The sequence below is a fragment of the Myxocyprinus asiaticus genome, chromosome 11 (genome assembly GCF_019703515.2).
Source record: "Myxocyprinus asiaticus isolate MX2 ecotype Aquarium Trade chromosome 11, UBuf_Myxa_2, whole genome shotgun sequence".
NCBI lineage: Eukaryota > Metazoa > Chordata > Actinopteri > Cypriniformes > Catostomidae > Myxocyprinus > Myxocyprinus asiaticus.
The window spans coordinates 46,990,668-47,016,688 of record NC_059354.1 but is presented as its reverse complement, the minus strand read 5'-3'; the positions used below and the strand labels follow the sequence as shown (position 1 = coordinate 47,016,688).

Genomic DNA, 26,021 nt, shown 5'->3' with positions numbered 1-26,021 from the left:
TTAATAAAGACATTATATACACATTTATATATAATGAATTGGATATACATTTGTGCTTAATTTGTTTATTACTGTTTTAAAAACACATGCTATTACAGCAATTAATGCTTAATAAGGTTGAAATAAATCACTGACTATTGCTAACTTAGTATTTAGCATGGCATAATCTAAAGTGCGAACTACATGTATGCAAAATTAAGCGTTTATTAATAATCCATTACTCTTGAAAGTTATTTACTAAGGGTGAAAAACTAAAATTATCAATCTGCTTATATATGAACTTATTAAACAATAATGAATCATTTTCTTCAGTAAAAATAAATGAATAATGTACTATTTAAATACCCTATTAATGTATTAACAATGTAGGAACAACAATTTATAAATAATGAATTAACTATAAACTAATGCTTTACAAATACTTTATACCATGTAGCTATTATACTCCATTAATGTATTAACAATGTAGAAACAACTATTTATAAATGATGAATTAACTATAAACAAATACTTTAAAAATACTTTAAACCATGTAGTTATTATACTCAATATTAACAATGTAGAAACAACTATTTATAAATGATGAATTAACTGTAAACAAATACTTTACAAATATTGTATACTGTATAGTTATAAAGTGTTACACATCTGTTTTCTCTTGTCCTCCTCAAAACCCTCCGGCACATCACTGCATCTATAAATACTAAAGTGAAGTTTTGTGGCTTAGCTTTTTAACAGCTGGAGGCTTTTGGTTATATTTCTTCCAAACATTTATGTATAATTACACTCATTTACATTAAAAGAAACACTCTTGGACCATATCTGCAATTCAGGAGGAGTTTGATGTTTTAACGTGAATTTAATCCATCCAAAGTGATTTTAGCAGCAGCTAGTTCGATCTGACACAAAGTAGTTGTGCAACTGACATTAAATACCAACCTGGTCTCATCGTGAAAAGGTTACTCTATCTATATTTTTGCAAAACTTTTTAAAAGTGGCTCCATGTACAATTCCCTGCGGTTTCCAGGAGAAATGAACACTAGAGGCGCTACAACATCTGTGTTTTATTCACTTTCACTCAAAGACTTTAATGGCTGATTCTGACTTTATAAATACTTATTTTTCTTTCTATTACTCAGAACCTGCTATTTTATGATATCGACACACTTTTTCTCAAACACATCTGTTGAAAAACATTACATTTTAAAGCTTTTATTACAGACTCACCTACATAGAGTTGCAATCAAAATTATTCAACCCCCCTGACCAGCAATACGTTCTGGTGATGTGAATTGAAACACATCAACTAAAACCTCAGTAAACAGTCAAAGTTTTTAATACAAATTTGAGTGATTTTGAGAACAGAGAGTTCAGTTTACCCAAATTTTAAAATAAAAAATAATATTCTCTCCACAAATGTCATGTTAAAAATATTCAACCCCCAAAGTCAATCATTTGTGGAGCATCCTTTACCCTTAATAACATCAAATGGGGGCCTGGGTAGCTCAGCGAATATTGACGCTGACTACCACCCCTGGAGTCGCTCGTTCGAATCCAGGGTGTGCTGAGTGACTCCAGACAGATCTCCTAAGCAACCAAATTGGCCCGGTTGCTAGGGAGAGTAGAGTCACATGGGGTAACCTCCTCATGGTCGCGATTAGGGGTTCTCGCTCTCAATGGGGCGCGTGGTAAGTTGTGCATGGATCGCGGAGAGTAGCATGAACCTCCACATGTGGAGTCTCCGCGGTGTCATGCACAATGAGCCACTTGATAAGATGCATGGACTGACTGTCTCAGAAGTGGAGGCAACTGAGACTTGTCCTCTGCCACCCGGATTGAAGTGAGTAACCGCGCCACCACGACGACCTACTGAGTAGTGGGAATTGGGCATTCCAAATTGGGGAGAAAAAAGGGGATAAATATTTTTTTTTTTTATATAAAAAAATAACATCAAATAAATGTTTCAGGTAAGTGTTCTCAGGCTTCGGACACTTCTCTATTGGAATCTTAAAGTTTCCAGCTCATTGAAATTCTTTGGTTTCTGTGCTGCCACTGATTTCTTGAAATCCCAACAAAGATTTTCAATGGGATTTTAATGATTGACTGAAAGGGCCATTCAAGGACATTCCACGACCCATCCCTGAACCAGATTTTGGACAACTTGGATGTATCCTTGTTGTTATTGTCTTGCTGGAAAGTCCAGTGATCACCAAGCTTCAATTTACACACAGAAGGCATCACATTTTTCATGCCAAAATGGTTTGATACCTGAAAGAATCAATGGCGTCAGTCACATGGTCAAGATAGCCGTTTTCTGCTGCCGCAAAACACCCCCATAACAGGACTGACCCACCTCCATGCTTGACCGTGGGGATGGTGTCGTTCTTGTCATCACCTTGTCATCTTACTCCAGATGTAATGCTGACTCACGGGTCTAAAACTCATTTTCAGTTTAGTGTCATACGTCCATAAAACCTTCTTCTAGGACTCCACAGGTCTTTCCAAATTCCTTCTTGAGTATTCAAGTCAACATTTCCATTGGTGAATTTTTGCTTTCTTCCACACCCTAGAAGGTTGCTGTTGTACCATATTTTAAAAATATATGAATGGTGCTGCCAGCTTTGTCTGTTGGAAATTGATGTGCCTTGGAAATGTACTTTTAGCCATGACCTTTCTTGTGTAATGAAATAATGTCCTCTATTAGCTTTTGTGACAGCTTATTTTTAATTGCATTTTTTGCATAGAAATACACTTTTGCTTATGACACTAAACTTCAATTTATAACTTAAATAAGTGCCATTGTTGAGTGATGGCTTAATTTTGTTTTAAAACAATTATTTGTGTAGCCTTACATATTTAAGATACAGCTACATGCAATAAGGGTTGAATAATTATGACATGGCTGTATTTAAAAAAAAAAAAAATCCTGCTATTTAGAAATATTAGGGTATATATTCACATTATGACTTTGAATGTGTCACTCAACTGATATAAATGTAATGTTAAAAAATTCTGGGTTATCAGAAAAGCTTACCTTTGTAAATCCTTACTGACTGGGGAGGTTGAATAATTTTGCTTGCAACTGTATATACACTTATTCCAACCCGGATATCTTGTGTAATAGCTCACTTGATAGGACGTTGGATTTAGGAGGACTGTGGTTCAAATCCAGCCATGAACTCAAGCTGACACGTGACATTACAGAGTCATAGAAGCAGTTTGAAATAATGTGGTTGCTTCAAAAACTGTGCTTTTTCACTTCGCTTCTGCATTTGAAAACACTAATGGTTAGGTTTTGGCATTGATAAGGTAAGGATGTCTTTTTTAACTTCTCATATATATTTTAAAACACTAATGGTTAAGTTTTGGCATTGATAAGGTAAGGACGTCTTTTTTTAACGTCTCATTTATATTTCAAAACAATATTGGTTAGGTTCAGGCAAAAGTTTTAGGTTAGGGAGGTATGTTTTAAATATATATATATATATATATATATATATATATATATATATATATATATATAAAATTCACCTTAAAACCGCGTCTGAATACAACAACATTTTACTTGCTTTTGGCACCCCCAGCTGGACATTACACTGGAAACCTGCAGCCAAACGTGTTATACAGCACGTAAATTTTGAATTGCAAAAATGTTGTCATGTTCACGTAAATTTCATGAGACCAGGCTGTTAAATACATATGGGAAATGTACATGTACTGCAGTGTAACATGCTGCACTCCATTAAAACTATTTCAAATAGTATTTGCTAATTCTGTTATAATTATTATGCATGCAGATTTTATGACCTCTTATTATTTGAGAGACTACATGAAATATTTGTAGTTTTAAAATAATTTGTCACACCGCAGAACCATTTAAAATGAAATAGTGAAGGCAAAAAAAAAGTGTTCAAAATGGTGAAAAAAAATGGTGATCAGTTACAGGATAGTATACAAGATATAATCTTTCCCTTAAACATTCATATAAATTTTAAACTAAAATCATAATGCTGATTAGGGCTTGGTATTTATACAGTTTTGTCATTTTGAATACCGTAGATTTGGATTCACAAGCTTTTATTTTGATTCTGATTTCATTACAATTCAATTAGATTCTTGGTATATATTTCAGTTTTAATGTCCATTTTGCTACATATGAAAGAAGTTATCTCAGCTAATGCCGTAAGTTATGCAGTTATGCACTTTTAACTTGGTACGAAAGTTAAATTTTGTAACAATTAATTGTCCAATTGCTATGTATTTAACAGGTATAATAAACTGTTAAATAATAATATAATAAAACACAACAAAACTGAAGTAAACTTTAAAGTAAAAGATTGACCATGGGATTAAATAAAGATTGCTATTAATCAGAAAAATCAATATACAGATATACTGTACACTTTCCCTTAAAAGGATATTTCACCCAAAAATAAAAATTCTCTTATCAGTTACTCACCCTCATGCCATCCCAGATGATCAGAACTTGTGTCACATAAAGTTTCTCACCCACACCTATTATATCGCTTCTGAAGATATGGATTTAACCACTGGTGTCTTATGGATTACTTCTATGTTTCCTTTATGTGATTTCTGGAGCTACTAAGTTCTGGCCACCAATCACTTGAATTGTATGGACCTACAGAGCTGAAATATTCGTCTAAAAATCTTCGTTTGTATTCAGCAGAAGAAAGAAAGTCATCCACATCTGGGATGGTATGAGGGTGGGTATATGATGAGAGAATTTTAATTTTTGGATTAACTATCCCTTTAAACATATCAAGTTGAACCTAAAATCTTAATGTGGATTAGGGCAGGGAATCAATACAGTTTCAAGGCAAAGAGATTTAAATCGATTTCAAGCTGTCAATTTGATTCCGATTTGATTCGATTCTGATTCATTTGGGAATTGTTCAGTTATAATCTCCATTTTCCATCTCAGCTAATGCTGTATATTATACAAGGAACCTTCTAACTTGATACGAAAGTTAAAGTATTAAGCTTAATAAACTTTTGATAAAGAATCAACAACACAGCCCAAACTAAGCTGTTCAATTGCTATGTATTTAACATATACATATATAAAGAAAAAGATAGATCTTGGCATTTAAAAAAATCACTATCAGGATCGTTTAAATGAAGATCATGATGAATTGGAAAATCTACATTTTTACCCAGCCCTAATGATGATTAAAAAAAGTTTGTAGGCATGTTATGCATCGACTGCCCATTTAAATAGTGGTTAAGACAAAAACTAAATGCTAATGATCAGGGCTGCAATGTTTATCCCTTTATACATAACAACAAGAAATTTCTAGAAGAGTTTGAAAGATTGCTGGACTAGACTATCTGTCACAAACCATAAGCTAACATGCTCAAATCAGAACTGTGAAACCCAACAAATATGATTCACCCTCCAGAGCATCAAATCTAACGCCACCTCCTGTGTTCAAAGCGCCTTTACACACTAGCAGCACATAAAGAGCTTTGAGTAAGACTTCTCAGGAGTCTTGAGGCAGGGACAATCCGTAACATATTTCTGCACAAAGCCTGTCAGTAATGATCGGCCAAGCAGCCTATTGTTGGGTAATGGGAGCCGACAGAACTCAACTAAAACCACTGAGCATGATCTGAACTTCAGTGACACACGAAATGCCTTCACAGCCAATACAAGTTGATTATATACAGTATGTGCAAAGACTTTTTTTTTCTTTGAGTTCCATGGCAGAAAGTAAGTCATATGGGCTTGGAACAACATAAGAGTGAGCTAAAGATAACAGAAGCTTCAAGGCAAAGAGTGAAGTCTGAGAGTCAGGCTTATGCCGGACTAACAAGAGAAATGCTACGAGCATTCATTTGCATGTCAAGGATAGAATAATTACACCTCCCCTGAGCTCTCTCCACTTGGCCTGTTTTTCAAGTGCTAGGGCTTTGTGCACTAGATAGGGAGTCTAGGGACCATATGGAAGTGTATGTTTGTGGTTAATAGTGTACTATAATGAAGTGTTGGGACTCGGAAGGAGTCTGCGGACACTGTTATCACATCAACACCCCAATACACACACACACACACAGAGAGAGAGAGAGAGAGAGCGCTTATACACAGGAAAAGTTCTTCAAAACAAATTCTACTGCATGATCTCAAATGAGTGTACGTGTGAGAAAGAGAAAAGAGTCTTTGGGACTCATTTCTATAAATAATACAATATATGAACATGAACTTATCATTTCAAAGCAAATCCAAAACACATTATTGTCCATTTTAAACTGTATTGTTTGCATTTGCATTTTTGCATGCGTGTGTGTTTTGTTTGACATTTGCTTATAAAAAAACAAAAAAACAAAAAAGAGAGAAAAAAGTGTGCCACTATATTGCAAGCACTGTAATGAACAATTACTCCACCAAGCAATACAGTATCAATTATCCTTAATGTAGGCTGTTTATGTTGCCGAGCAATAAAGCAACTTGGTGGGTTAACTTTGGGCATTTGTCCCACACTGTCCCAGGGGTTGATTTTTCTTGAAACTAACAGGTTTCAACTTTTTTCACTTTTTGTAATATGAAAGCCTCATTAAAACTGAATTAGAGGGGGCCTGGGTATCTCAGCGAGTATTGAAGCTGACTACCACCCCTGGAGTCGCAAGTTCGAATCCAGTGTGTGCTGAGTGACTCCTGCCAGGCCTGCTAAGCAACCAAATTGGCCCACATGGGGTAACCTCCTTGTGGTCACAATTAGTGGTTCTCGCTCTCAATGGGGCACGTGGTAAGTTGTGCATGGATCGCGGAGAGTAGCATGAGCCTCCACGTGCTGTGAGTCTCCGCGGTGTCATGCACAGTAAGCCACGTGATAAGATGTGCGGATTGACGGTCTCAGAAGCGGAGGCAACTGAGTCTTGTCCTCCACCATCCGGATTGAGGTGAGTAACCACGACACCACGAGGACCTACTAAGTAGTGGGATTGGGGCATTCCAAATTGGGAGAAAAGGGGATCTAAAAATATATCTATATAAAAAACTTTAATAAAAAAAACTGAATTAGAAACTGTTTATCAAGCCTTCATCTTTTATTTTTGTTCCTTTAAAATGCCTTTTATGTAAACAGTAGATTTAGTTGTTTTAGCATTGTCCCAGACCCAGACTTTCAACATTATACTATGAAAATCCATTAATAAAATACAAATTATCACTTGTTTAAAACTATGATAATCTGAACAAAGAGTGGAATAAACATAAACCATTTCAATAATCATTGTGCGATAATGATTTATATACATTTTTCACAAATAACGAGTGTTCTTAAGTGTCAGTAAAGAGAATGCTAGAGACAACAAGTGATGTCTGAATTGATGAATCTGATATCTGAGATGTCAAGCTGTAATTTTGCCAAACTATGTAAACAGTGTACAAAAATATTTTTTAATTGTGTGTATTTAGGATAAATTAAATGTTAGTTATAAATAAGCCTCAGCAAGACAAAGGAGGCAAACATTTTGGGCTAAGTGCAGCCTACGACCGTGCTCAATGTCTCATCCAATTTTCGTGAGAGTGCTAATTCTAAATGCAATATTCATGCCAGCGCAAAGCGTAAGTGGCTGTGGCTGGTAGTGTTTGTTCTATCTGTGGGTGTACATGCGCAAACTGTGGGTATATTGTATGTTAATGAAGTGGCGCAAAGTGCAGTTTGCTATTTTCCTGAGAAAATGTTCATTGCGATAAGACATTTCAAAACCACAACTTATCTCAGTGCAAAGTCTAAACTCAGTTCCTTCATTTGCAGTTTGGAGATTTAACCAGCAGGTGGTAATAAAGTTTGTGTCCAAACTCTGAAAATACAGTGGAACATCAAATTATGTCCCTGACGATCACTGTTGTAGCCATTTTATGAAATAAAAAGTATGAGATTTGTGTTAAATTATCTAGAGGTCATGGATTATTTTTTAATTATTATGTTTATATTTTCAGTTGTATTTATGATCTAATTTTAGAGCTGTCAGAATGAACGTTAACGCATGCGGTTAATTAAAAAAGTTTAACGCATACATTTTTCTTAATCGTGATTAACGCCTTTACCGTTAATGCAGCATAAACGCTGGTCAGAAGGCAAAGCCTTTGTAATGTGTCCGCCCAGAGTCATTACACTGACAGACACAACACAAACACACACAACAGCGCCTCCCTGTCAGTGATGAATTGACGGAGATAGGAGCTCTTAGTGCTATTATTTGATGTACAAAACTAGCCCAGATGGGATTTGTGATAGAAATCAAGTATTTTCAGCCTCTGTAAGGTGCATTTTAACCACGACAGAAGCACGGCAAGTCTTAACTATCACCAAAACGGAGAATGAGACGTATTTCTCTGCAAGCGCTTTTCCCGTGGAGTTCAAAGCAATGCTTGATGCTGACGTTGATGCGAATCATGAACGCAGCTTCACGATAGCTGTAGGAAAGCTGATAGCATGGTCTGTTGGCAGATTAATATTGTGGAGGATTAATAATTCCCATTGCAATGAATACTAAACCTATGGGGACTAAAGCCATCTTTACACATCAGAAGCACAGCATTTAGGTGTATTTTCACAGAAAAGGAATAAATGTATTTACACCGCAGTTGCAACTGCATGAATAATGTTATGAGATTAATATTTTTTATGTAAAATTATGAATATAGAAATATGAAATGAATGAAAATGTATTAATACTCAACCTATGGGGACTAATTCTTTTAATAAGTGCTATTTTAGTGCATTTCTATCTTTATACTGTGGAAGGTCTTGCTTGGAAAATGTTAATAAAGCATTATATTGTAAAATGTTGTTTTGTTTTCTTTCCTAAGATGGAAATAAATGCATTTCGACAAGAAAAGCAGTATACTGTATATGGTGTCAAATTTTAGCAATTTCAAAATCTGCAATTAATCACAATTAAATACAAAAATTAAGCAATTAATCACTTTTTTTTTTTTTATAATTGACTGACAGCACTATATAATTTATACTGCCATTTTTCCACCTGTTGTCGCAGAGTGATTTTTAAGTCACTGCAAAAGGGGCCGATGGAAGAAGTTGGAGAGGGTAAAATATTTTGATTTGTTTTTTTGTTTTTTTAAGTGTAATTTAAATTTAGAAATATTACTGGTTTAATTTTTTTGTGTTTCAGTAAAATGAATGTAATTTTTCAAAATCAAAATCGACTAGTAAAAGTGAAGTGCGTGCCGATACAATCACTATTAATACTAGCCATAATTTGTGTGTCAGTATATGAAAATTATTAATAATACTTACATTCTCTATAATTTAATGGAGTGTACATCCAACTTCTGAAGAGAATCACATTTTCCATGTGTATAAAAGTATCATTGTCATAGAAATATGCTTGACATTCATCAAGGATGCAGTTAATGCACAATGCACAAAACGTAATTTTCAGTTTTTCTAATTCATTCCATACAGTCTATTTACACTACCAACTTCTTATGAATGTGCTGTCTTTGTTTATATCACTGGTGCTTGAGGGAATGAACTATATAATAGGATGCAGATGGTGGAATAACAGGAGAAAAACCTCAGAATTAAATTGCTCTTGACCCAGCCAATTAGCGCGTTGCGCGCACGATTTCGTCAAACCCACTAACGCCTAGACTTAGCGCATACTTGCTCAAAAATACCAAAACTTCATGGCCATGCCCACTGACTTTGCACTTATGACTTATGGCATAGTGCTGTGCCAAGCACTAGCGCCCTTAAAATAGGGCCCCTAATTTCAAAAACGTTAAACATGTCATTTCCATCACCGTCATTTCCACCATTCAGAAAAAAGACATAAATCTCCAGTGATGCATGCACATAATGCTGACCATTGTCAGTAGAAAAAATAAATAAACTAGTGAGAGTGGGATTTTACTTTCTGGAAATCCACAGTGCTAATAGTGCCCAAAGTTGAAGAAACACCTTAATATAGAATGTGCGGGCACAGGTGTGCGCTTATCTGCATTTTCCAACAGCTTTGAATGTGGCCCATCCAATCAGAATTTACACCCTGTCTACACCAGACGTGAACGGCGAGTCGCATCAAAAGCAATAGAACCCCATTATAATCAATTATGCTGTCTAAGCTGGAAGCGTCTGTTGCGGCGTCCATCGCGCCGACATAACACGGGTGTCACATTCCATTTGTGCTGCCGCTACGACACAAATTAAACAGTTTAGAACGTTCATGTCGACGCGTCCAGTGTAGACAGCCTCAAGCCGTTGCGGTGCGGCGCGTTGCGTTAACGGACGTGCCCGGTGTAGACAGTGTGTTAGAGTCAGAACTATTAGCTTTATAATGAGTATTTGCTTGTGCACGTATTGGTTCTCACACACTGAAATTTATGCACACGTTATTTAAGAGAAATGAAGAAGATCTACATTCAGAGCAATATCTAGAACGTCAGCCTCTCCTGAGAATTTCTCTCTCTCGCTCCAAGCCTCTCTACACATCACTTATTATCTTATCAAACACCAACATTTTTCTGTCTGCCAGCTGAATTCCAATTTATAAACTCAGATTTGTAGACTCCTGCCTCTGTGCACTTCATGATAGAATCCCATGATTTCAGACAGTGTTTCAAATTCAAAATACAAATCTATGAGTACAGTATATTAGGAGACCCACTGAAAACCCTCTTTTGTTAAACAAGCAAACAATGTAATCACTGAACGGTGCTTGGACCAGTATAATGCATTTTAAAAGAGCGCACTTTTATACTTTACCTTAATCCCTGGATTTAGATGGTATCTAGCGTAAACATTTCCAATGAACTAGGGTCTGTAGATTAATACAAGCATGATAGTGGTTAGCCTATTCAAACAGCCCTTTCAAAATCCATTTTACAATTGAGCCATATATTTAGATACAGTAATCTTGGGTCAAGCTCAACGATATAGAGTTGGGTCAAACTCAAGCTTTGGACACAAAATCGTAATATCCTTTATTTTTTATAGTCATCATGGCAAGAGTAATACTATATCACAGTAATGGTATTTACAGTATATACATATATACATATATATATATATATATATATATATACACACTGGCAGCCAAAAGTTTGGAATAATGTACAGATTTTGCTCTTATGGAAAGAAATTGGTACTTTTATCCACCAAAGTGGCATTCAACTGATCACAATGTATAGTCAGGACATTAATAACGTGAAAGATTACTATTAGAATTTGAAAAAAATGTAAACTACTTCAAATCCTCCACGTGCAGCAATGACAGCTTTGCAGATCCTTGGCATTCTAGCTGTCAGTTTGTCCAGATACTCAGGTGACATTTCACCCCACACTTCCTGTAGCACTTGCCATAGATGTGTCTGTCTTGTCGGGCACTTCTCACGCACCTTACAGTCTAGCTGATCCCACAAAAGCTCAATGGGGATAAGATCCATAACACTCTTTTCCAATTATCTGTTGTCCAATGTCTGTGTTTCTTTGCCCACTCTAACCTTTTCTTATGTTTTTCTGATTCAAAAGTGGCTTTTTCTTTGCAATTCTTCCCATAAGGCCTGCACCCCTGAGTCTTCTCTTTACTGTTGTACATGAAACTGGTGTTGAGCGGGTAGAATTCAATGAAGCTGTCAGCTGAGGACATGTGAGGCGTCTGTTTCTCAAACTAGAGACTCTGATGTACTTATCCTCTTGTTTAGTTGTACATCTGGCCTTCCACATCTCTTTCTGTCCTTGTTAGAGTCAGTTGTCCTTTGTCTTTGAAGACTGTAGTGTACACCTTTGTATGAAATCTTCAGCTTTTTGGCAATTTCAAGCATTGTATAGCCTTCATTCCTCAAAACAATGATTGACTGACGAGTTTCTAGAGAAAGCTGTTTCTTTTTTGCCATTTTTGACCTAATATTGACCTTAAGACATGCCAGTCTATTGCATACTGTGGCAACTCAAAAACAAACACAAAGACAATGTTAAGCTTCATTTAATGAACCAAATAGCTTTCAGCAGTGTTTGATATAATGGCAAGTGATTTTCTAGTACCAAATTAGCAATTTAGCATGATTACTCAAGGATAAGGTGTTGGAGTGATGGCTGCTGGAAATGGGGCCTGTCTAAATTTGATCTTTTTTCAATTAGTGATGGTTCTGTTTTTTTACATCAGTAATGTCCTGACTATACTTTGTTGTCAGTTGAATGCCACTTTGGTGAATTAAAGTACCAATTTCCTTCCAAAACAGCAAAATCTGTAAATTATTCCAAACTTTTGGATGCCAGTGTATATATATATATATATATATATATATATATATATATATATATATATATATATATATATATATATATTTTTTGTTTTTTTTTTTTTTTTTTTTTTTTTTTTTTCACCCAGTAAAATGTATAAAACGGATAGTTAGTACTACTCTACATTCTGATTGTATGAGCCACTTTCTAAGTCGCATAAGTTGCAACGTTGCTTGGCGAACCATAGACAACATAAAATCTGCTTGTGCCTAAAAATAAAACATTTTTACTCATCTTGACTTGTTTGGACCACACAAACTTATCTACCAAAGGTATTGCTAAAACTGATAACACTTTCCAATAAGGTTATATTTGTTATCATTATTAAACTAATAGTTACAACTCTAAATTTTGATTGTGCGAGCTGCATTCAAAGTCATTATAAGTTGCAACATTGCTTGGCAAACCATAAAAAAATCTGCTTTGCGTTGTACCTAATGACACCCCTTAACAAATTCTTTCTAGTCTTAGCTTATTTGGACCATGCAAATATCTAGTATCATGGCATAAATGGTTTCACAAAATCTAGTAGCACTTTACAATAAGGTTGTATTTGTTCCAAATTATACACCCAATAAACAATAATTTTACAGCATTTATTAATCTTGGTTAACATAAATTTTAACACACTAGTACATTATTAAAATCTAAAGCTGTAACAATAGTTAATGCAATATGAACTAACATGAACAAACAATGAACAATAGTATTTTGATAAATTAAGATTAACCAAGATTAATAAACATTGTAAAAGAAATTGTTGTTCATTGTTTGTTCATGAAACAATTTTCAATTGTCAATAAAGAGTTTTACACATTATAGCTACTGCATTTACTAATGTTAAAAAATAGAACCTTACTGTAAAGTATAATCCAAAATAGTGTCATTAATCAAATACAATTTTTAGATTCTCTTGGGTCAAGCTCAGATCGGCCTCAGACACATAAGCATAACATAAGATTTATATAAGGCTTATTGCTTTACCTCCTGCACCTTATTCATTGATTAACATTTGTGTATTCACGTCAAAAACTATTTGCATAGTTAATTATAGTCATGTATTAAATCATTTAGCAAACAAGTCTATTCCTTGCTTTCCTGCCCATTATCCTGATTGGTCTGATGAGCTCAACCCTTGTTCTCGTCCCTGACCTCACTGTGCAAATGGATCCGAGCCATTCGTCTCCCTTCCCGTGTATCTGTTTATCACGTCTAACTTCTCTGTTTCTCTTTCGTTCTATGATGAGGGATCAAACCCAGCTGTTGGTGGGGCCTGATTATATGTCAGTTTTCTAGCATGAAATCAAAGTTGCTAATAGGTCTCAAACGTAAAAAAATTGAAAAAGATAGTAATGATTCGTTCAGCCTTTGAAGCAGGCCCAGAAAGTATCTGCAGATGTTTTTAGCATTTTTTGAGGAAAACAAAATTTGACAAATATGCAGAATTCTGTTAAATGGATTTAAACATGGTAAAATGTGTGAAACATGAGAGTATTACTGCTAAAATGTTCAAATTAGCCAAAATATTTAAAATTCTTTTGAGCATATTACAAAAAGAGAAATGTGTTTAAATTTTAATTTAATCAAAATGAACCTAATTTACTTTTTATGCATGTTCATGGTCTTATCGGGAATGATTAATCTGCAAATGTCATTTATGAATGACCAAGGTACTTTCAAAGACTTATTTCAGTAACACTTTACAATGAGGTTGTATTCGTTAACTTAAGCTAACTACATTAGTTGAAAAAAAAAAGAAAACTAAGAATAAAGCACTTATTAATCTTGGTTAATGTTAAATTCAACATATACTAATCCACTTTTAAAATTAAAAGCTGTTTAAGTTAACATTAGTTAATGCACTATGAATTAAAATTAACTAACAATAAACAATTGTATTTTCATAAATTAACATTAACAAGATTAATACATGTTTTTAAAAAATATTGTTCATTGTAATTTCATGATACCTAATGCGTTTACTAATGTTAACAAGAAGAACCTTATTGTAAAGTGTTACCCTTATTTCTTATGTGTCATAAATGGACAAAACCCTTTGAAATCCCATATTAAGGTAATTATATATTTTTTAAATATATTATATGGTAGTGTTGGGTTCGAGTCCACCTTAGTCAAGTCCGAGTCTTTAAACAATCGAGTCTGAGTTGTGTCCGAGTCCAAAATGGGCCGAGTCGGACTCAAGACCGAGTCCATAACAGTCCAAGTCCGACTGAATCTGTTCATGAATCTGAATTAAAATTGTAACTGTAAACTCAACATCAATATTTTAAGCTTATTTGAAACTTCACAACTAAGAAAAAAAAAATGTCAATATAAATGTAACAAAAACACCTCTGTTGCCTTTCATATATATATTTTATGATTAGTTTTCTGCTGAACAAACATCAAAGTGGATTCAGAATAAGAGCATATGCTCCGGGTGTATGAAGACAAAACTGTCCTTCAACACAATTCTTTTTCCCCTTCACTCAAACATAGACTAAAGTAAGTCAAAGCTGAGTTAGTCATTGCAACTAAGGTTATTATGTTTCGAATTTTAATTTTGTTTTTATTTCTACTTAATTTTCAATTTGCAATTCAATTTAATTAAGTTTTATTTCAAATTATCCCTAACTAAAGAAATAATAGTCTATACTGAGATTTCTTTCTGAATCTTTTTCTCTATCTGCCGACTGATTTGGGAAAATGCAGTACATACAAATGAGTTACGTCTCACGATTTGACTGCAAATGCTACATCTAAAAACACTGGAAAAGCCCACTGATAATATTAGGGCCATGTCATCACGGACATGATTTTCTAGTTAATTTACGGGAAACCACACAATGCAGGACAGTTCTGCGTGCTGCTCGTGCTCCTAAATCCCTGATGCGTCCATGTGCGTCTCGCAGCAGCTGCCGCAGAAGATAAAAAAATTATAATAATTGATATTTGCTTGAGCGCGAGCCACGTTGGTCTGCAGACAGTCTGAAATCTTTAAATACCAACCAAAGAAAATTTCATTGAGCTCTTCTTTAACCACAAAAACTTGGAGAATAATACTTTTGAGTCATAAATTTAGCAGAATTGTCCTTCAAAATTGTAAGAGATGTAGGCTAAAAAAAGATGTGCATAAGTTACCTGGTGGTTTACAATTAAAATAAAATCAAATAAACATTTAAACTAAATTCAACTCGTTATTTTACAGTCTATAATTAAATTATAAACAAAACATTTAATTGCCTAAAATATCCTAATATTTTATTGTGCATGGCTGAATGTTGTGAATGGTGGACAAATGCTGTAAAAGAATGTTTTTAAGCAGCTCGTAAATGCTTTGAAAATAGTCAATCAATAATAAATAGGTGCTGTTTATCTGTTTAGAGTTACTGTCTGCTTTAGCAATAACAGCACGTTTTGACATTTTTTTATGTTAAACTCAACATATAGCTTACTAATACATCTTTAAAATCAAAAGTTGTATAAATTAACCTTAGTTAATGCCTTATGAACATGAACTAACACTAAACAATAATATTTTTCAATGTTAGTTCATGATGCCTATAGCATTTACATATGTTAACAAATAGAAGGTTGCTGTAAAGTGTTACCCTTATTATTGATGTGAAAGTGTCACAAAGATGAAATCACAACTTAAGATAAAACAGAACAAAATTTAGTATATGGTATAATTTAGTTAGGATCAAATATTTGGTGCTTCCTCAAAAGTACTAAAAATCATTTACATTTATCCTCGCGAGACCCCGCGTCCACATGCGTGAACATTTTGGATTTGCTATAGGCTATGTGTAATGTTAGCCAGCTGATAGATAGCTGTGCAATGTGTATAAACCTCACTCTCCTGACCTCAAGCGGTGCACTAGCGACTGACACTAGAGGCTGTAGCCTTTACCCTCTTTGTTAGCGCACCCGCCTCCCATGCCGGAGACGCCGGTTCGAGTCCCGTACAGAGCGGGTAGAACAGGAGCGTCACAATGGTGCCGTGGCCCGGATGGGAGTGAGGTTTAGGGGGGTGAGTGTAATGGTAGCCAGCTGATAGATAGCTGTGCAATGTGTATAAACCTCACTCTCCTGACCTCAAGAGGTGCATTGGCGACTGACGCTAGAGGCTGTAGCTTTTACCCTCTTTGTTAGCGCACCCGCCTCCCATGCCGGAGACGCCGGTTTGAGTCCCGTACAGAGCGGGTAGAACAGGAGCGTCACAATGGTACCGTGACCCAGATGGGAGTGAGGTTTAGGGGGTGTGAGTGTAACAGTAGCCAGCTGATAGATAGCTGTGCAATGTGTATAAACCTCACTCTCCTGACCTCAAGAGGTGCATTGGCGACTGACGCTAGATGCTGTAGTCTTTGGCCTCCTTGTTAGCGCACCCGCCTCCCATGCCGGAGACGCCGGTTCGAGTCCTGTACAAAGCGGGTAGAACAGGAGCGTCACATATGTTTTTTTAAACCAACTGATCTCAGTTCAGGTGATTCTAGGCTGTCATTAAAAGGTTAAACATTCAGCACACCGAATCATATGACAAAACAACATGGTGCCAACCTCAGCCAAGTTTGACTTTCAGAGAAACGACAACAAAACAATATCTGGTAAGAAACCAGCTTAAGTTTTCACATTAAAACCTGTTTGAGTCAAAAGAGTAGAGTCTGCAGTTTCATCCGATACGGCATTTTAAAAATTGCATATGTGGACAATAGATAAAAAAATCCTACATTCACTGTGCATTATCACATTGAGAATCAATAGGTTCATCCAAAAGCTGGAAAATTTTGCTTTCAGAGGATGTATACAGAGTTAGGATGAAAATAAGGTGCATTTCAAATTGTTCTGAGACCAGTGAAGACAGACAGCACACTGGAGGTTAAGTCATTCACCAGATAGGGAGCACGTGAGCATCATATAGCTTTCTATGCAGCTAAGTGCATTCACTCCTAAAATCCGACCAAAAGTTCAGTTTCATGCTGCAGATGATATTTGGCCCGCTCAACATGTTTGGCAGACATGGGACAATGATAATCAGTACATATGTAGATTTAGAAAATTTTATTTGAACATGGTTGGCAGTGATTGGATGATGCTGGCCATTACTTATAATCAGAATTATGTATTCAGCTTAAATAGAAAATCAGCTTTAATGTCTGTAACGTCTCTCTCTCTAGATTTTTTTTTTTTTTTCACACAGCAGTCGCACAGGGGTCTCAGGAGGTTATTCATTAAGGAGACGCATGTATCTAAAAGTATAAATGCATTCAATATATAAAAATTAGCCAAAATATTTAACAGTATTATTTAGCATGTTAAAAAACAAAATGTTTTCAAGTTTAATTTATCCAATTTTCTCTTTTAAATCATGTTCATGGTCTTACTGTGAATGATTCATCTGTGCAAATGTCATTGTCATCACGAATGACAACAGACTATAAGGAACATATTTCATGAAAAAGAGGTACTTTCAAAGAAGTATTTCGGTAACACTTTACAATAAGATTGTATTCATAAACATTAGTAACTAAACTTAACATGAACTAACAATGAACAATTCTTTTAAAGCACTTATAAATCATAGTTAAGCTTGGATTATTTGCTGCTTCCTCAAAAGCATTAAGAATCATTTACATTTATTCAATAAGTAGACACTTTTGTTTAAAAAGTATAAAATGCATTCAATCATTAATTATTAATTAAGTGCATCATTCAATTTCATTCTCAAAGACCATTAAAATTCTTTACAATGCGCACAGCTAAATTTGAAGAAAACTCCTTGAATACTAAGGTTTGTTACCCCACAACAATTATGTTTAGCGGGACTGCACGCATCCATGTCTAATGGTATGTTTCTGGCCTTCGACATACTTGCCCTTTCCTGCTGAACTGAGAACAATGTCTGTTTTTTTATTTTGCATAAGGTTACACAGGAATTCAAGCAGGGGTTGCAGATTTGAGGTCAGGGTTTCAAGTCCTCTTCACACGCTAACCCAGAGCATTTGAGAAAATGCATTAACGCAATACACTTCAGCATGAGGCGAGAGACAGAGTGAAAGATGTCATTTAAAAAGAGACTCACACTTCCATCCAAAGCACACAGCACACTATTATGCCTGAGTAATTCAGACGCTCATGTACTTTTCACCCGAGATAAAGGAAGTTTGAAGGGAAAGGTAGAAAAGAGAAGCTCACCTTAACCTCAGGACCATGTTCACCGTTCCCCGAGCATTCAATGGTTTCTCCAACGGTTGAACCTGGACAGATAAGAAACATACTAATTTCACAGTATTCTCAATGCTTCTGTAGTTCGTTGAGGTGAAAAGATGTTCACACTGTATTTGCTGGTACTGGTAAAGGAATAATTCACAGAAAAATTTAAAATATGACAACATTTACATTATATATCTCATGGTGTTCTAAACCTGTATGACTTGAAAGGCAAATATACTGTCTGCTACATTGTACATACTGTGTATATATATATATTTGTTTTATTTGTTCTAATAGTAAAAAAAAGAAAATATGTTATTTTATTTTTGCTTTAGTACAATTACAATATAAAAGTCATTTAATTAATTTTGCTAACAAGATTGCTTTATAATATCACTTATTATTCACAATTTTTTGACACAATAGAAATGGTTCTTGATACACATAAAACTGCATTTATATTTAAGAAGGCGGTCGCTGGTGTCAAAAAAGTTTGAAAACCTTGGTCTGGGCAACTTTCGTAGTGCTTTTTAGAACAGGCAGATTTTCAGTGAATAATGACTTAAATTTTGGTCTGTTTCTATCACAAAGCTATCGTATGGCCTCAAAAGATTTGGGATTTTAGCACACAAGTCATATGAACCAACTTCACGACACTTCTTTTGGAGCTTTTTCACCATTCACCATTTTTATTCCACGGGAGAAAGAATGCCATGAATTTGGAACCACATGAATGTGAGTACATGATTACAAAAACAAATTTTGGGTGAAGTATTCCTTTAAAATTGTGCCTAGGCAGCTCACTAGGCTTTGGAACAGTGCTCCCCTGAACAGGACCCCTGAGGCGACCTCTCTCCCTCACTGAGATATTAAGTCTAATAGGCTCCCTCAGGCCCAGTCATGCCTCAGGGTCGTGTCAAGCCCGCCCAGAGACCAGGCGCCTCGCAACAGGGCCACAGAATCAAGACAAATCACCCCAGCACTGTCAGCAGCGCCCGGCCCTCACCTGGGGATGCTGAATGGACAAGTCCTCTACCGGGAGACTGTTGGCATTCACTTCACCCTGCCGAGGCAAAATAGAGTGCTTAAGAGTGAAGCGAGAAACAGAAAGACACCTCCCATCCCTCACTGTTTCTTTTCATGCTCTCCAAGGACATTCCTGCAGCAGCAATGGAAATGGCTTCTCTTCACCTCAAAGCCTGAACTAAAAGTCATGACATTTTCTAATCCATTGAGGGAAAAAATTAGTGGGATATCACAACAGAAAAATACTGCAATCCCTTGATACTCTCAATTAAATTAACAAACGATACATTCATTGTTAATTATTTCTATTCAGAGTCTATTACCTCTCATTTAGTTTTCAAGGATTTTAACTAAAAGAACACCAAGAGTCGACATGAAATGGCATTCATTACCCATTTTACATCTGTAATGTGACGTATTTCTAAGTAAAACAGGAAATTTTACTAGATTTTTAGAGTGGTGGGGCCTCTGCAAAACATGCCGCAATGCTAGGGTGCTGTGGGTGGTTAGGAGGACGTTTCTATGCAGTTGCTAAAGTGTTCTAATTGTTTTTTTACTTGTGACTACGCAATTCCAAGGGCATTCTGCGTGGTTGTTAAGGCGTTGCTAGGTGGTTGTTAGGGTGTTCTGGGTGGTTGCTAGGAGTCTGCTAAGCAGTTGTTAGTGTTTTGGATGGTTGCTAGGGCATTGCTAGGCAGTTGTTAGGGTGTTCTGATTGTTTTTTATCTTGTGGCTATGCGGTTCCTACGGTGTTCTGGGTGGTTTCTAGGGTGGTGTTGCTAGGTGGTTGTTAGGGTGTTCCGGGCAAGGTTATTAACGTAAACTAAAATGAAAACAGACTAAAACTAAATGTAAAAAAAAAAAAAAAAACACTTTTATAAACTGAAATAACAATTTTAAAAAATCATTTTAAAAATTGAAACTACACTGAAATACATTTTCAGGGCTCTGAAACTAACCAAAATAAAATAAAAATAATCTTGAATAATACGGACCAATCCTTTGGCAATGTCACCGCTTATGTCACACACAGAAGTAGTGGCAAAAACCATGCGCAAATAGTAAACTTTTGTCGGATTCCGTTGTTGAAAAATTATTTCAAGGGCTCCCGTAGACGGTTGTCTCGTCAACAGAGATGACTGGATTTAGGAGTTTATTTCAACTCATGGTTTTTCAGCGATCATTAATAGTGAACAGTATTACAGGTATGTTATTAACTCATATCATTATAATAATTATATAGCTAAGAACATTTCTGTTTTTATGATGGTTTTGTGTCGTACCTTCATTCACATTTTTGTAAACAATGGGATTGGTCTATTTAGTTTTCGTTTTTGATGCGGAATGTTTTTAAACCTTTAAACCCGCCTTTACCGTAACATAAAGATGCCACTAGATGGTGATAACAGGGAGCCTACTGACCTCACTGCATTAGCAACAGAGCGGGAACAACCAAAGAACAACCTGGGGTGATGCCACGACTGGCTAGGGGTGCCGCGGAATCTCTGTTCAGTTAAAAGTACCGGCAGTACTGAGTACTGACTCAATTCGGTACTCACGCACTGTTTGAGTACAGCTGGCCACTTTCAAACGCTAATAAGCGTTTGTCTGCACTTACGGCTCGTGTCTCGCTGTGAATGCAGCTGCGCGTGTGAATATTAATGTAAACACAGCCATTAATGCACTGTATTACGTGAGTGTAAGCAGACAGGACAATAATCTTACACCTTAAAATATCCGATCTTTGCAATGTGTAAATGCAGCCTAATTGACCTGCTGCTGTCGTTAACATTAATCAAACAGCAATATTGACAAAAAAAACTAAAATATCTAATAATCACACAGTAAAGATAGTCAACAATTTAAGCATTTTGCATTAGATTACTTTTTTAATGTTTTATATTATGATTTTTATTGTTTAAAGGTGCTTTAAGCGATTTTTGTGTTCTGAAGCTTTCACGTAACTGAGCTGTTGAATTAGCCACGCCCCCTCTTTCCAAAACCCCGCCCTCCAAAGATAATTTTTAGACCAAAACTGAGCACAAGAGCAGCATTGTTCATTCCTCAACTAACAAACATTTTGAATCATTGCCTCACTGATCCACTTCAAATACTACACTCTGAGAATGAGCGAAATGATTGACAGGTGAAAAGTGTCAATGTCCAAGGTCCGCAGACACATTTTTGTGTGCTGTTTACAAAGTCTACAGCTGTCACAGAGACCGGTGAGATATCTCAGGACACTTATTTTCAAAACTGTTTGCATACTTTTCTATGGAAATATCACTTACAGCACCTTTAATTGCTGCTGTAAATGAAAAACACTCTTTACTCTGTTCTCTATTTTATTACTTTATTTATTATGTCATTACTGACTCGTGGATAATTACTTTAAAAGCCTGAAGCGATGTTTACTTTTGATACGCTTGAAGACTTCATTGTTTTCATTTGTTAATATTTATTTTAATATTAAAAATGTTTAGTGTTTTCAAAAGCATTTTTTATATATATATATATATATATTTATTTATTTATCATTTTTTTTATTTAACCTTTATTGGCATGACTGTTCGCTGTCTTGCCAAAGCAAAGAGAATAGAAACAATATAACAATATCCCGTAATTTATTATTTCTTTCTTGCTCTCTCTTCCACACACTCACATACAGTATCAACACACTACACACACACACAGTCTTACCCTGTCAATCTGTGATTTTACATTTCATTTGGAACTGGTAAAGAGTTTTGTTTAAAGTTCATTTTTCAGAGTTGCAGTAAGAGTTACTTTCTCATGCCCAGTGCATAAAAGAGGACTTAGTGGTTAAACTTAAGTAAAAAATAAGCATTCTTAAATTGGACATACAGTATGTGTTTTGTTTTACACTTAAATTCAGTTGGTTTTATTCAATTAAACTAAACTAAAACTAACAAAGAAATCACAAACAAACAAACAAAAACAAACTTCAACTAAATTGAAGTAAAATATTAAAAATGAAACTGAAATAAAAACTAAATGTAAAATTTAAAACTATTATAACCTTGGTTCTGGGTGGTTGTTAGGGTATTGCTAAGCAGTTGTTAGGTTGTTCTGGGTGACTGCTAGTGCATTGCTAAGGGGTTATTAGGGTGTTTTGGGTGGTTGCTAGGGCATTGCTAGGTAGTTTCTAAGTTGTTCTTAGTGGCTGCTAGGTCATTGCTAAGTGGTTGCTAGGGTGTTTTGGGTGGTTGTAAAGACATTGTTAGGCAGTTTCCAGGTTGTTCCGTGTGGTTGCTAGGGCATTGCTAGGTAGTTTCTAGGTTGTTCTGGGTGGTTGCTAAGGCATTGCTTAGTGGTTGTTAGGGTGTTCTGGGTGGTTACAAGGCATTGCTAGACAGTTTCAAGGTTGTTCTGGATGGTTGCTAGGGAATTTCTAAGTGGTTGCTAGGGTGTTCTTGGTGGCTGCTAGGGCATTGCTAAGCAGTTGTTAGGTTGTTCTGGGTGACTGCTAGTGCGTTGCTAAGGGGTTGTTAGGGTGTTTTGGGTGGTTGCTAGGGCATTGCTAGGTAGTTTCTAAGTTGTTCTTGGTGGTTGCTAGGGCATTGCTAAGTGGTTGCTAGGGTGTTTTGGGTGGTTGCAAGGACATTGTTAGGCAGTTTCTAGGTTGTTCCGTATGGTTGCTAGGGCATTGCTAGGTAGTTTCTAGGTTGTTCTGGGTGGTTGCTAGGGCATTGCTAAGTGGTTGCTAGGGTATTCTGGGTGGCTACTAGTGCATTGCTAAGTGGTTGTTAGGGTGTTCTGGGTGGTTGCTAGGGCATTGCTAGGTAGTTTCTAGGTTGTTCTGGGTGGTTGTTAGGGCATTGCTAAGTGGTTGCTAGGGTATTTTGGGTGGCTGCTAGTGCATTGCTAAGTGGTTGTTAGGGTGTTCTGGGTGGTTGCTAGGGCATTGCTAGGCAGTTTCAAGGTTTTTCTGGATGGTTGTTAGGGCATTTCTAAGTGGTTGCTAGAGTGTTCTGGGTGGCTGCTAGTGCATTGCTAAGTGGTTGTTAGGGTGTTCTTGGTGGCTGCTAGGGCATTGCTAAGCAGTTTCTAGGGGTTTCTGGGTGGTTGCTTTAAGTGTCTTTAAATTACAATACATTAACTATTGACAAGATTTTAGAAAGGCTGCATTACATACAGCAATAGCCTTAAACAATGCCTAAATAGCTGTTTGACCATTAGTAACGTATTAAATAGTACATGCGACCCAAGTCATTTCAGAGGCGGAGCAAGTTAATTTTGTACATTTTCAATACATTTTGATCAAAGATTACAAAGAGTAACATTATTTTCTTTGGACTAACAAGCACTTATGGATCATTCACATTAAGCCCAGGAATATGCATTAATAAAGTAAATAAGGTCAAGTTTGATTCATATTGACATATTGATACATTTAAAACACACAAAATCAAATATGCATAACTCCATATATAGGCCTAATATATATATATATATATATATATATATATATATATATATATATATATATATATATATATATAGAACACTGTATATTGAATTTATTTTTTATAAAAAAAATTTAAAGGAACAAAAAGTAACTTACATGCTGGTTTTCGGCTTTGACCCTGCGTGACTGCAAAAGCAATAACGAGACAGGATTCAATTATGTTTTCGCTCTCGCACGAAGTACATCAGACAGATGTAGCTATTTGTGTGGGAGTGCAATCACCGCTTGCTCATTTGCATTCCATAATAAACAATACACAGAAGAACAGCGTCTGCAGCTTCATTAGCCGCGGCTGATTTGCGAGCGCATCGCTTCGGGGGCTTTGATTGTTCCTTCCTGCTCAGGACGTTTTAGTGTTTTATATTCCACATTTACGAATGAAAAAGAGGCCCCTCGGCTTTGATCAAACTGTGTGTGTCACCTGAATTTCTCACCTCCCCCAGAATAACACTTCCTGTGTGGTACAGTCACGGAGTTTACAATTAAATATTTAGCAAGCTCAGAGATCTTGAGGTGAATCGAGAAATGACTTTTCTGTGGAAGTGCATTAGTCCAAATCTCATACAGGTCATTCAATTAATGCAGTACATTTTCATGCCCCTATCAGATATGTCTTACTATATTAGATAAAATATTAAATATTAAACCATACTTTGTTAGTAAGTCATACTTACTAAGTTTTCATCATAACAACATCACAATAAAGTGAACATGGGGTGAATTTTAAATAATTTTACTACTTTGGTTTGAGCAGTTGTTGACATGTTCTGCATTGTTTGTCAATGGGAGCAAAGTTATAAAATAAAAAAATATTAATTAAAGAATATTACAGGCGTTTCTTCAGTTTTTTTTTTTTTCTCTAATCAAAATGTTTCAAACAAAAAATGTTTTCTGAACTGAATATTGTTTAATATTGTTTTAATTAGAATTTAATTTAAAAAAAAATAATTCCTATGTCCTCAAATTCAGTTTTCCATCCTGTTATTCTTTTGTAATATCTTAGCCAGTTCCTAAAATGACATCATTCTCCAGAAAGTGACAATGTTTTTGTAGGAAAACTAATGGATTTGATGCATTCTGTGATATTTTGTTTTAATCACTAAGACATTCCATCTTATTTAATAAAATTACAGAAAAAAGTGTGATATTATCATATTGTCAAAAGTTGGTTAACATTATAATATAAAAAAAACACCTTTTAATTGACATCTTCATTTAAACTAACTCAAAATCCCTCGCTGAGCAATAACTAACTTTAACTATTTATTCCATCTTGTTAATTTAATTGCCATTGTGTAAATACTGAAGTTCTAATAAATAAAATGTAAGTGCCTGAGCCTGACCAGAATATATTTTTGAAAGTTTGATATACCCTTTTATAGAAGCATAGCACAAGAACACAGTATTAGTTTTTATAAAAGTTGCATTACTGCATAACAGAAATGATCCATAAAAACTAACTACAAGGGCCCTGTTTTGAGAGTGCTAGCGCTAAGTGCAGCACTATGCCATAAGTCATAAGCACAAAGTCACTGGGCATGGATATGAAGTTTTGGTATTTTCATCCAAACATGCGGTAAGTTTAGGCCCAGGTAGGTCTGGCAAAATCATAGAGAACATAAATATTATTAATAATTTTCATCTACTGACACACAAATCATGGCTAGTATCAACAGTGATTGTATAGGCACACACTTCACTTCTACCGGTCGATTTTGATTTTGAAAAATTACAGTCATTTATTGAAACACAAAAAAATTCAACCAAAAATATTTCTAAATTAATACAAATCTAATCAAAATAACAACGTGGACAGAAAAATCATACCAAATCCAAACATTTTACTCTCTCCAACTTCTTCCACCGGCCACTTTTGCAGTGATTTAAAAATCACTCTACGACAACAGGTGGAAAAATACCAAAACAAATGAGATCATAAATACAATTGTAAATATAAACATAATAATAATAATTGAAAAATAAAGCATGACCAGTAGATA

At 35.5% G+C, this 26,021-nt stretch overlaps 1 protein-coding gene across 1 annotated transcript in view; it reads right to left on the bottom strand.

Annotated features, from left to right (window-relative positions):
• The window catches only part of LOC127448414 (STE20/SPS1-related proline-alanine-rich protein kinase-like), a 104,649-nt gene that overhangs the window by 38,327 nt on the left and 40,301 nt on the right, over positions 1-26,021 (bottom strand). The window contains exons 12-14 of the mRNA XM_051710915.1: positions 24,118-24,147; positions 19,513-19,569; positions 18,489-18,550 (exon numbers count right to left, since the gene is read on the bottom strand). Coding sequence (XP_051566875.1) covers positions 18,489-18,550; positions 19,513-19,569; positions 24,118-24,147 — 149 coding nt within the window. The remainder of the gene's footprint in view (positions 1-18,488; positions 18,551-19,512; positions 19,570-24,117; positions 24,148-26,021) is intronic.